Consider the following 13319-nt stretch of genomic DNA (forward strand, 5'->3'; position numbering starts at 1 on the left):
AATGGCCCTGAAAAAACTAGGGGTTATTGATAACGATTTCCCAGGGAAACTTAGGAGTCAAGTAGCTACAACAAAGGTAGACCCCAAACCAGGTGACAAAATGTTAGCCCTTTGCGGATGACCATACAGGTTGCCTTGCCCATCACTACCAGACAAGCTGCCATTTTCTAAACGTGAATATCGAGAAGACCTAGAAAACTGGATCAAATGTCACTTTGCCAGCAGCACATTCAACACATGTGCACACCAAAAACTGCAGACTATGACTGAAGAATCACTCACGGTCACCTTCCTGGACAACTACCAACCTAAAGCCATTCACAAACTAATCCCAGTTCTCAACCACTGGAAAGAAGCTGTTAAATCCCAGCTAGATGCTGATGTAGTGCTGAACATCATTGAACCAGTGCCAGCAAGGACACCAATGACATGGTGTTTCAGGATAATCACAGTTTCCAAAAAAGATGTCAGCCTATGTAGAAGGGTCGACCTGCAGAATTTGAATGCAGCAAAAAGACGGGAGACACACCACACATTTTCTCCATTCAACCTTGTCCACACAATACTCCCAGGACAAAAGAAAGCCATTCTTGATATCTGGAATGGGTATCACAGTGTACCCCAGGAATATCCAGATATAGTTAATTATAACATATCTTTTGCTAGAAAGGATCTGTCAGAAATTTGTTTTCAGACAAATACGACCTGGTAGAAAAAGCTCACAAAAAATAAAAGGATAAAATAAAGGGGTGAGAGAGGAAAGAAATAAGTTTAAAAGTTATCTATTTCTTCCTTTGTTGTTTTCACAGTGATTATTGAATAAAAATTGACAACACCACAATGAAACGCCAAGCCCTTTTTCTTTCATAGCTGGGAGGTAATTACACTTATTCAATACTCACTTTCAGTCTGACATGGCCTTCTCTACCAATTGACTTTCTTCATCTTGATGTTCTTCCAAACCAATCATTAAAACCCAAACTAAAATACTGACCTTGACATGCATGTGTGGAAGATATGCGTTTTTATGGGTTGGAATCTATTTTCAAAATTTATTTTCAGAATGGTCTTATATCATTTAAGATAAAAGCTCAGGATAAAATAAATTTTGTAAAATTGTTTCTTTAACTGTTTCAAAATTTTATTGAATTTCGTTTTAAAATAATGACTATGCGATCTTTTTGTTCATGTTGGAATGATTGCTTTCGTGTCACCATTTTATTGGTTGATTTAAGTCACATGACAGATTAAAATTGGCAGACGATAATTTTGAAGATTTGCGCCGTCTTCTTAAGTTGGGATTTTGGCGTTGAATCTTTAACAACTTAATTTTCATCTCCCTGGATACAGTTTTCTTCTATTATGAGAATTGTGTCTATATTAAATTATTATTCTCCTTTTGATGAAATTCTGGGGTTAAACAATCAACAACTAATTTTTTCATCTTCATGAATACAGTTTTCTTATGCTTTGAAAATTGTGTTTACGTATATTATTTAATTATTCTCCTTTACGATAACTCGATATAAGAATGTTGAGAAAAAATTTAAAAGCCCATTATTTCAATATACTTTTAAAATATAGCGAAGTTCAGATGATTCAGCTCTTGGTTAAGTAAATATAATATTTAAGTTATATTTTGGGCTTTAGAAAATTTTGAGAAGACAAATTTATTTTTTGAAAAAAAATCCGAGAATTAAAAAAGATATGTTGACGGAGAGTGAATGTTTAATTTTGAAAAATTAAAGACATTTAATTTATTGTATTTATTTTTTTTTGGAAAGATTCCAAAATTAGAAAAAGAATTTGTGACAAAAAGTCATTATTTGACGTTATACTTGGAGAAAATTCAAATAATAACTACTTTACTTAAAGAAAAAGATGACGACAATGTCATTATTTAACGAAGGTACTGAAAATATTCCGAATATTTTATATTTTAGTCAGAGTAACTAATTATTTAAAAGTGTCATTGAATTAAAATTCGTTTATGCAAACGATAAATTAATAAAAAGAAAAAAAATAAATTATACGTCTTCATATATTTAGTTTAACGTCCGAAACCCAGAAATACTTATTTTTTTACTAAAAAAAAAAAAGGAGAAATTATTTTAAAATATTTATATAATATTGTTAGGTTAGGATATAAATATTTTCATTTTCACAATTTCAAGTAACATTTTATTATTTATTACTCGAGAAAAAGAAAGAACCAAAACGAAAAGAGAAGAAGCGTATGAACCTGAGATTTGCTCAGGATTCCAAGTAACTCTTTCAATTAAGAACTGTTTTATTGAATTTGTCCACAGTCGTGCAAGATTTCTATAAAAAAAAAGAATGAACTGTTTCATTTAATTTTTCTTTTACATTGTGCAAGATTTCCATCCAAAAAAGAATTATTTTCAAAAAATACTTGTTATCTGCCAACGAGAATTTTTGAACAAATTTTATAAAAATCAACACACACAAGACAATTTTCCCTTAAAAATTATGTTTTTTTTAATTACATTTTCACCCCAAACAAGCAACAGTGCCACTTTGATGTAGGCGGCTACTATCAGGGACATGAGTTGCAGGGATACTATATAGGGAGTTGAGCAGCAAGATGTCTGTTCACATTAAACTTGAACTTATGCATGTCAGTACAGTTGTGGAAGCAGGAAACTGGAAGGGAATTTCAAAGTCTAGCAGTTCTGGGGGAAGAAACTATTAGACTTTCTTACATCTAGGGATCTCTACTGTGTAGGAGTGAGACTTTGCTACATGTCGGGTTTGTCGGGAGTATTTACGTTGAGGTGATACAAGGGATTATCGGAGCATCCACAATTACAATACTTGTAAAACAGGCAGAGGTATGCAACATTTCATCGATGGGACAGAGATTGAAGCTTAGATAACACTTCAGGACAAATCAGGTTGGCAACTCTCTTTTGAACCCTGTCCAGGAGAGAGACTAGTAGCAAATGCACCCGCCCAAATGTGACAACAATACTCCATACATGGGCGAATGGTGGTCTTGTAGAGGTACAGGATACTTTCAGGCGTAAGTAAATTTCTAGCACAGTAGAGAGAGCCCACCTTCTTTGCCTTGGCAATATTCTCAATGTATCTGTTCCAACTGATGTTCCCTGTGAATATTAAGCCGAGGAGTTCGAATGAAGTACTTTCAGGTAATTTATCTTTAGCCATAGTTATTGGTAGTTGAGAAGATTTCTTGTAATTATCGAAGGAAACAAGTTTAGTCTTGACAGTATTGAATGTGACCATCCTATTTCACTACAGATTCGAGGTCTTCCTCTAGTGTCTCTGCCATTTCCTTAGATATGTGTTTATTTGTTTTTCTCTTGTGCCTGTTATAGAAGTGTGGTGTCATCAGCAAATATACCCATCTCAAAGACAATTTTATCAGGGAGGTCATTTATGAATATTTGGAATAATAAAGGTCCAAGTATCAACCCCTGAGGTACACCCGCATTTATATCATATTGTTTTGACATATGGCCATTGAGGACAACCTAAGAAGGATATTTTCCTGAGAGGACAATCGTGTCACACCCTGTCAAAAGCTAAATAAGCTATAAGCTAAGCTATATCTAGAGTTACTGCCTTACCTTCCCCTGCTTTGTCCAGTGTATGGTATATACGTTCAGAGATTACAGTTAGGATATCTGCTGTAGAACAGGCTTGCCTAAATCCATATTGTTGGTCAATCAGAAGTTTAGTAACTGTAAGATGATGGTCTAAAACTTGATTAATTATGAACTCAAATATTTTGGCGAAAAGAGGGAGGAGACTAATGGGGCGATAATTTAATGGGTCAGTTCTTTCGCCAGAATTCTTGTAAATTGGTACCACCAAAGCAGTTTTCCAGCAGTCAGGAAAACAAGATTCGTTAAGGCACTTGTTATAAAGTTTGGAGAGGACTGGAGCAACCTCAGTGGAGCATTTTTTTTTTTAATAGTACAGCCGGGATGTGATTGCAAAGTTCAAACTGTAAGTATTATGTTACCTTGTTTCTTTTTCAAATGACATATGGACAAGTATACATTGTTAATTTAAATTATCACGTTATGAAAACTATTCCAAAGTACTTTATGTGTCTGGGCGTGTTCTTACATAGGCTTACACCAGTCGACGTTTGAAGGTCAGACTGATTTTAGAAAGGCCAAATTCGATAAATTTGATCTTAAAAACGCCAAACGGGCTTGCTTGAAAACGACAAATTTTGCGAATTTGGTCTTTTATATAGCATTGGCCTTCAAAGGTGGACTGATTCTATTATGGGGGATATATTTACTAGAACGTTGTATTAGAAATTGAGCACTCCCTAAAAATCTTTAAATATTGATTTTTTTTTTTTGCGTGGGGGTGGGGGTAATCTGGTAGATTAGTATCCAACTGATAATATTTTTTCAACCACTTTAATTAATGTAACAAAGTTTATAACATTAATAACAAAAATATGTAAAATGCGACGATATTGTAATTTTTCTTAAACAAAACATCCGAGTAATTGTAAGAAAATAATGTTTTCTCAACTATCTTAATAAAATAGAGGTACATATCTTAAAACAATTAGTTAAGCTTTCGCATCACACACATGCACGTGTGTGCGTGAAGTGTTCGAACAATGTTTTAGTGGGTTTGTATTACTGTACACATAGATTCGAAAAAGTTGTCAAAAAACAAATACATAACAAATAAATGTTATCAAAGGCAAGATAATTTACTTTTCTACCAAACTGGATATTTTTTGTGCGTGTGTTTTTATTCAATGTAACATGTTTATTCAGCTCGAAAAACATGCAGTGTTTACCGATGTATTGGAAAATTCAAAATGGCGCCCGACTCTCTCTTTAACACTGTAAGTTTGGGAAAAGGTGTTATAAATAATAAATTAGACAAAATACTATTAATAAAACATCGAATATAGGTCAACTTATGTCACGGTAACATATATTGAGCGAATTTCTAACAGTATTTTGTCTATTTTATTATTTATAACACCTTTTCCCGAACTTACTGTGTTAAAGAGAGAGTCTGGCGCCATTTTGAATTTTCCAATACATACATACATCGGTAAACACTGTATGCTTTTCGAGCTGAATAAACATTACATCGAATAAAAATACGAAAATTATATCCAGTTTGGTAGAAAAGTAACTCATCTTGCCTTTGATATCATTTATTTGTTATATATTTGTTTTTTGACAACTTTTTCGAATCTATGTGTACAGTAATACAACCCCGTTTTAGTCGAGCAAACAAAAACAATAGAAACAGGTGAGTTATTCAAAACGTCACAATCGAAGAGAAATTAGGGTTGCCAGACTATAATATATTTTTGAAGCCAAATTTGTCAGGAAAAAAGGCCAAAAAAAGCCAAATTCAAAAGCGAAACCATATTTTTTTAGGTAAAAAAGGCCCCAAAAAGGCCAAATTGAAAATTAAAGAAAAGTTGACTTTTTAACAGTTTTTTCTGTATTAGTTTTGTTGGGTTTTCTTGGCAAAACCGTTCCCTATGAAATTGAAACTGATAAATATGCTTTGCCCCCCCCCATCTAAAGCATATTTTTCGGTTTTAATTTAATAGGGAACGGTTTTATTTTTAATATTAAGGCAAATAATTTAATTACAATACATTCTACAGTTTATATATTTTTAACATTATACAAGAAAACGTTAAAGAATATTTAGTACTATTTTAATATTAAATAATTTAAGGAAAAGTTGGTAAATTTGTAGATGAGAACTCTAAGGTGCTCCCATCCTCCAAAAATAACAGATAGATCTACTTTTTTAGACAATTACATTTGAAAAACTTGGGTAAAACAATTATTTTAGAATTTAGAGAGATCAGTCTCGCATATAAATTTAACATACGGTGATTACCCATTTCTAACAGGATAGCGTTTAAGAGCATATAACCAGAATTTCTTCTGTGAAAGATGAATTGTGTTTTTTACAAAATTAATAACTTAAATTATTTAAATACTAGCAGGACCCATTAACTGGTGTTGCCCAGTGAAATCATCACATCATTAAAAACTTAAAGTATGGTTGTTGCTGTTGTCGTCGTTGTTGTTGTTGTTGTTGTTGGCCAACCTCCTCCTCATATTAAGAACGGCCTTCGGAATAGACATACCCAACCTCCTCATGTTAAGAACGGCTTCCAGAATGGACTCCCCTAACCTCCCAATATTAAGAACGGCTTTCAGAATAATAGAATTATAATAGACACCCCATTTTGTGTGTGTGTGTGGGGGGGGGGTAAAAATATTTGCCCCAAAATTTAACCTTGATAATCGTTGTTAGGATACCTAGCCGCAAATACTATAAACCAACAAAAAAATTGGGGGGGGGGCAGTGTCAGTCAGAGAGAATTAAATTTGTTTCTCATGCGTGTATACAAATCTGGCGGCCACTGATTTAAAATGCATAATACAAGTGTTTATATTTCGAAAACTACTTATATCTGCCAATTATAAATAAGATTTTCTTAATCAGCATAGTCGAAAACCTATCAATGTCGGCATTTTAAAGAAAAGTATGAAGGTGGAGCTAACGTAAAAATTTACCTATAAAAAATATAAACAAAGGTAATGTATGTGCAGTGTCGATAAAGAGTCAGGAAAAGAGAAGTAAACAAAATACTCAACAGAAAGTATAATTTGTCTAAAATCAAACATAACGACTAACGGACATTTTGTGAGGATGGTTGTCAAAGTATTTGCCCCAAATGTAACCTTAATAATATCATATAAGGTTCGATAAGCCGCTAAAAAAAAAAATCGAAAAATAAAAAATGATACCCGTACATTTTTTTTTCAGGGTTTGTTTTTGTTGGGGGGGGGGGGTAGTGGCGTGTTATTAATGTGTGCATAGATAAGTGTAAGGTTATTAGTATTTAATTTTCTGTTTATGAGCATTTATTATGTTTGTATTTGGTTTATTTTGTTTTAAATTGGAGAGATAAAATTTTTGGTGTATATATACCTATTTTTGCTAGGTTGCTATTTGTAATAGGTAATTATATCAAAGAGTTTTCTTGTTAATTTATTTGAAACTGATATTTTCACTTGTGTGTTTTTATGGATAAGCACCAGGACAACATTAAGAAGTTTGTAAAATTAAAATTAAATTATATCTATATTCTAAAGTAGATAAGGAAACTCAGCTATCCCTCCTAAAGATGTGATTCTACTTTTTTCAAATAATTATGTGTAAACATCCAGAAAAGAAATACTTTATAATTAATTAATTTCGCATAAAAATTAAGCATAAAATGATCCTCCATTTTCGGGCCATCATAACTTTTTAGGGGAGTTAACTTTTTTTCTATCTCTAAGTCTGACTGGCAAAATATGATGAAATCGCCTTAAAAAGTAAAAAGCACAGAATTTATCTCCCATAGCAAAAATATGCCCCAGATTAGATGAATTTTTCTTTCACTGATCAAGGACAGACTAAATAAAGTTTAGTATCAGAACAAGTACTAAACTTTAACGTAAGCATTGATTCACGACTGCGACAAATTACAATAAAAGAAATATTTATAGGCGATATAATTTTTGTTTAAGATTATGACATAGTTAATGCTTTGGAGTTAGCATCTATTTAGTACTACACATGGAATCTGAAGAAAATATTAAAATGAATAAATATGCTAGTATAATCGACAGATTTCTAAGATGGCGGCGAGATTGAAAGGTAATTTGGTCATTAGCTAAGACTCCACATCTATTTTTAAACATAGATATGATTTATTTTTAATTTACCAAAGTTCTTAATGTTTTCTCTTTATGCATTGCATCCAAGATTTTCATAAACTTATGAGATTTTTATTTATATCTTTCACTCCTGCTATTTTTTTTATTTTTTATATTTAACCAATTTTAACATTTTACGAGTGCCAATTTTCCCATGCCATTTTTATTGGTGCAGTTTGTACATAAGTTCCTTTTTGTCTACTTTATTTGTCTATCATATTCTTAGAGAAGAATTATTTCAGTCACCACAATACCAAATTTACTCAGGGGGTGGGGGTATCAACTTAAAATATCTCTAAAATATTGATAAATTTAATTTTAGTCACAACTCTAAAAGTAGATTTTGTTTCCAAGAACAACCTATACATCATTATTAAGACAAATATGCCTATTAATCTAAGATAGTTAGAAAATATATAAATATTGATTTCTAAAGAAACTTTTGGGACTTACTCAGGAAAAATATAAGATTATTTTTAAACATTTCTTTTTAAATACAACTTTAAATAGCTATTTGAGAGATGATTTAACAGTTATAAGTTTTCAAATTTCCATAAATTGGAAATAAATTGATTCAATTAATTTCAAAATACTAGGTTTAAAGAATTTCAAACGAAAAATCCAAACATTAATTATTTCAGAGGAGATATACTCAGTGACCGAGTGAGTGACCTGAATGGACAAAGCTAAGGTGCCAGTACTAAAAAAAAAATGTCTCCAGAAGGGTTTCATACTCAACTGTGAACCCTCCGAGAGGTTCCATATAAACGTTTAGTAAGTAAGTGGGAAAACAAATTTAAACATTTAGATGTAAGATTCCTTTAGTACGAGCCTTTAGTCTTTAGAAAAAGATTTTTTCCTGATATGACAAATGTTAGCAGATGTTGATTCCGTGGCTGTTTTTCTCATCCAAATCCATGAATTGAGAAAAAAAAAAGCCAAAATTAAAACATCTACAAGTTTCAACATCCGAACTACTTTTTAAATTACTTAATTATGTCTTTTTCTTTAATAATTAATATTAAAAATATTTACATAAAATGATCAGAAAAAGGCAAAATTTGAAGCCAAATTAGAAAAAGGCCAAACAAAAATTTTGAAGGCCAAACTGCTTTTGAAAAAGGCCAAATTTCACGAATTGGCAACCCCGAATGCGTTGATCTAAAGATCTATTCAACTACAGACCTACTTTGGACCACTATTATACATTTTAATTTTATATTTTAATCGTAATAATTTAATTTTTGCACAATCAATAAAAAGGGATTTTTTTTTTAAATAATCCAAATATAAGAATTATTATTATTATTATATTTCTTTTCTTTTTTTGCAGTCAATGACATTTTCTTCCTCTCATCTATGACGAAGAAAATTCGAGGTCAGATTGTATCCCTGTAAACAACACGTACTTTTTATCGCTCTTTTTTTTTTTCTACACTGAGCCGTACAATCTTCTCCGTTCGTGGCAAAAGATGTCATTCTTGGTGATAAACAAACATTTGGCTCGTCATGTGTCACGGATTCTTAAGAGAAATACCTTCTCTTCGGTTCCCAAAATCCTGTCGTCCTCAAAATTCAACAACAATGCTAGGAGAACGATGGCAACGTTCACCTATGTGCCCGACACAGCACCAACTGAATTCGGTAAGATGAAAGAAGAAGAGACATGATTTCAATGGAAAATTAAACAATAATAATTAAAAAAAAAAAAAAAAAGAAAGAAAACTAAAGATACTTAAATAATTAGTTTATTTAAAACCTTTTATTATTATTACCATTATTATATATATATTATTTTCAGTTAACAGTTTTCATTAAAGTGACCTCGTGCGCACGTGAAATTGGCCTCCACGTTTTTTATGTTTATCATTCATATTTCACCTTGGATGTTTTTAAGTCTATTTCTCCAACCTTTTCTGACTAGAATTAGAACAGCAGTTCGATTTCAGGTGTCCATTCTCTCAGACATTATATTTTCCTTTTTAGAGAAGTTATTCGTCGCCTAAAGTGTCCTCAGGGGTTAGGGTGGACGTGGACACTGGACGGGTCGGTACAGGTATGCTTGTAACACATTGCTTGTTCCGAGCCCAGCATTAGCTCCCCACACTTTTTTTAAAGGGAGGAATCTGGATTCATCCCACATTAAAAACAACTTTCTACCTAACTTTGTTCTCGTGAGGAGAGGCAAGGGTGCTAGTGCAGAGAGTGATCCGCGCTATTTTTTAAATCGTATTTCCAAGTTTAGTTAAAGTTTTATGGGTTTTTTTTTTATTCAATTGTAAGGATGAAGTATAGAATAGGTACAAAACACCCTCCCCTCCTCATGTTAAGAATGGCTTTTTAAATAATAACGTTATTATTTACGTCCGGATCACTCTCTGCACGAGTACCGAGGCAAGTAAACAGAAAGTATTTAAAGATGTCTGTTGTTGATCGAAACGTGTTAAAAATGGGTGTACTTATGCAGAATAAAGATTGTTATTTTTAGATCGGATTTTCAAGTTAAATTTTTACGTTCTTTGGCTTATTAAATTGTTAGGTGAAAGTACAGAATACTAAAAACAAACAAACAAAACGGGTTTGTAGTCTGTACACATAGATTCGAAAAAGTTGTCAAAAAACAAATATATAACAAATAAATGTTATCAAAGGCAAGATAAGTTACTTTTCTACCTAACTGGATATGTTTTCGGTGTTTTTAATTTAACATGTTTATTCAGCTCGAAAAACATACTGTGTTTACCGATGTATTGGAAAATTCAAGATGGCACCCGACTCTCTCTTTAACACGGTAAGTTTGGGAAAAGGTGCTATAAATATAAAACTAGACAAAATACTGTTAGAAACTTGCTCAATACATGTTACCGTGACATAGGTTGACATATATTCGGTGTTTTTTTAATAGTATTTTGTCTAGTTTATTATTTCCCAAACTTACCATGTTAAAGAGAAAGTCGGGCGCCATTTTGAATCTTCCAATACATCGATAAACACTGCATGTTTTTCGGGCTGAATAAACATGTTACATTGAATATAAACACAAAAAATATATCCAGTTCGATAGAAAAGTAACTTATCTTGCATTTGATAACATTTATTTGTTATATATTCATTTTTTGACAACTTTTTCGAATCTATGTGTACAGTAATACAAACCCAACAAAACTCCCCCATGTTAAGAATGGGTTTCTGAGTAATAATAATAATAAATGTTACCGTAACATTGATTGGGTGGGATTACCATCATTTTGTTTAATTTTTTTTTATTTTTAAGTTATTGTCGAGACATCAAAGATGTAAGAGTCTTTTTTTTGTTTTTATTCTTGTCCTCGTTTAACGCTCGACACTGCTTGTTTTTCAAACCGAATAAACATTTAAAAATAAGTCAACGCACTAAAAATTTATCCAGCTAGATAGAAAAGTAGCTTCCCTAAGGCTGCGTGTTCGTCACGTCGTAGGTCACCATTTTTAGGGGAGAGGTAATTGTTTTATCTTTCTAATAAATTATAGCAAAGAACAAGGCACAAAAGAAACACAAACTTCTTTTTACACAATAACAATGAAGAGTATTTTATTTGTAGCAGGAACTGGCAGGTCAGGCTGCTAAAAAGGAAGGAGGAAAAGAAAGTTCTTTTAAGGTCATCGGTCAGTCAGTATCGTGTCGTCCCTGGCTGGATAGCAGTTATCTCAAATCAAGATCGTCAATGCTATAGCGAGATGTCCGGTAGACAGGAGACGAAAGAGGATAGATGTTGCTAGGGTGGCGGGTACTTGTACAGTTTAGTCAAGACATTAAAAAAATGTTATATTGTACGTATCTGTTTCGGAAGGGAAATATCCGAAAAAAAAATTTCATTTAATTTGATCGAGTAGTTTTTATTTTACAGCAGAAAAATGTTTTTATGAGCGCGTTGAAGTCAGCCATTACGAAATTTGTTGAACACGCCAAAGGGAGATAACTCCAGTTAAAGCGCCGACACTCCCTCTCCATCTTTATTATTAGCTTTTCTTCCTAAAAATCGAACCTTTTGCTCGATATCATAACAAATTGTTTTTTTGCTGTAAAATAAAAACTACTTGATGAAATTAAGTGAATTTTTTTTTTTCAGAGAACTTCAGACTATAACGAGTACGTACTATATAACTTTTCAATATTTTCATTTTTTAATGTCTTGACTAAACTGTATAAGCGCCGGCTGGCGGTCCGGATCTGACTGGCTAGTGGCTACGTTCCCTTAAGACTTTTAGGGAGCAGATGAATCAATGTGCCCTCTTAGCTGATTGGTCAGCCTATGGCTGGAGAACTCAGCGGGGGGGGGGGGTCATTGATTTAATAGTTCTCTGTGACTGCTACAGGTTTCTAAGTAATAATAATAATAATAATAATAATAATAAATGTTACCGTGACATTTATTGGATGAGATTACCATCATTTTGTTTATTTTTTTTATTTTTAAGTCATTGTTGAGACTTCAAAAGATGTAAGAGTCTTTTTTTTTTCTTTTTTTTTTTTTTCTCGTTTAACACTCGACACTGCTTGTTTTTCAAACCAAATAAACATTTAAAAATAAGTCAAAGCACTAAAAACTTATCCAGCTAGATAGAAAAGTAGCTTCCCTTGCCTTTGGTAACATTTACTGGTATTATTTTACTTTAAGGCCCGTCTCACGTTCGTATAGAAAAAAAAAAAAATTTTTTGTAGATTTTGGTATGCTTTAAAAGAACATAACCGTTTCTGACGCAAATTTACTGATATTAACCCCTAAACCCTGGGACTGTTTTCCGCCATTTCACAGCCTTCGTTTACGCTACGCGCGATAGCATAAACGAAAGTCGTGAAATTGCACTTACGTACCAAACTGCCTTCTCACATAGCGTAGTAATCTTTGGCAAACAATTTAAAATTAAAAAAACAAGTAGTTTTCCGCATATTAAGCCATGTAATTCTATGTGTTATCAGTGGTGGCCATTTCTGTACGCGCTTGCGTGTACAGAAATGTATAGAAATGGTCACCGCTTAAAACATAAGGAATCACATTGCTTAATATCCGGAAAACTACTTGTTTGCAGCAAAATTATGTGCACGCTTACGCATACAGAAATGGTCACCACTTATAACATAAGGAATTACACGTATCTGTATACAGATTTTTATTTTCCAATTTCTTTGTGTCTTTATTGAAAAATGAAAGCAGAAAAGAAAAACAAAAGAAAAAACTTTTTGCCAATAAACAAACAAAAACATGCCCCTCTCACTAGGTGCCCATAAAGTAGGTCCTCATTTTAAATTAAACTTACATGAAAAAGTGATCGTCCACTTTTTGAAAAAGTAATTTCTTTATATCATGAAAACTATTTCTCTGCGACGGAAACAATTAGCAGATTCGTTTTTAGCACACCGAAATCTACAAAAAAATATTTTTTTTTTTTCGATACGAACATGGGGCTTAAAACATATTTTACCCATTTATTTAGGATATTTATTTGCTATATACAAGACTTTTTTTTTTTTTCTCGCGCAAGTTTTCGAATTTCTGTAGATTGTAAAAC

The 13319-nt window shown here is 32.4% G+C and overlaps 1 protein-coding gene across 1 annotated transcript in view; it reads left to right on the plus strand.

Annotated features, from left to right (window-relative positions):
* The first annotated feature begins 9117 nt into the window (after window positions 1-9117).
* The window catches only part of LOC145249575 (2-oxoisovalerate dehydrogenase subunit beta, mitochondrial-like), a 60900-nt gene continuing 56698 nt past the window's right edge, over window positions 9118-13319 (plus strand). The window contains exon 1 of the mRNA XM_080111273.1: window positions 9118-9413. Coding sequence (XP_079967399.1) covers window positions 9242-9413 — 172 coding nt within the window. The 5' untranslated portion in view covers window positions 9118-9241. The remainder of the gene's footprint in view (window positions 9414-13319) is intronic.

This window comes from Euprymna scolopes, chromosome 28 (assembly GCF_053919585.1).
Source record: "Euprymna scolopes isolate OS-2025 chromosome 28, ASM5391958v1, whole genome shotgun sequence".
Lineage (NCBI taxonomy): Eukaryota > Metazoa > Mollusca > Cephalopoda > Sepiida > Sepiolidae > Euprymna > Euprymna scolopes.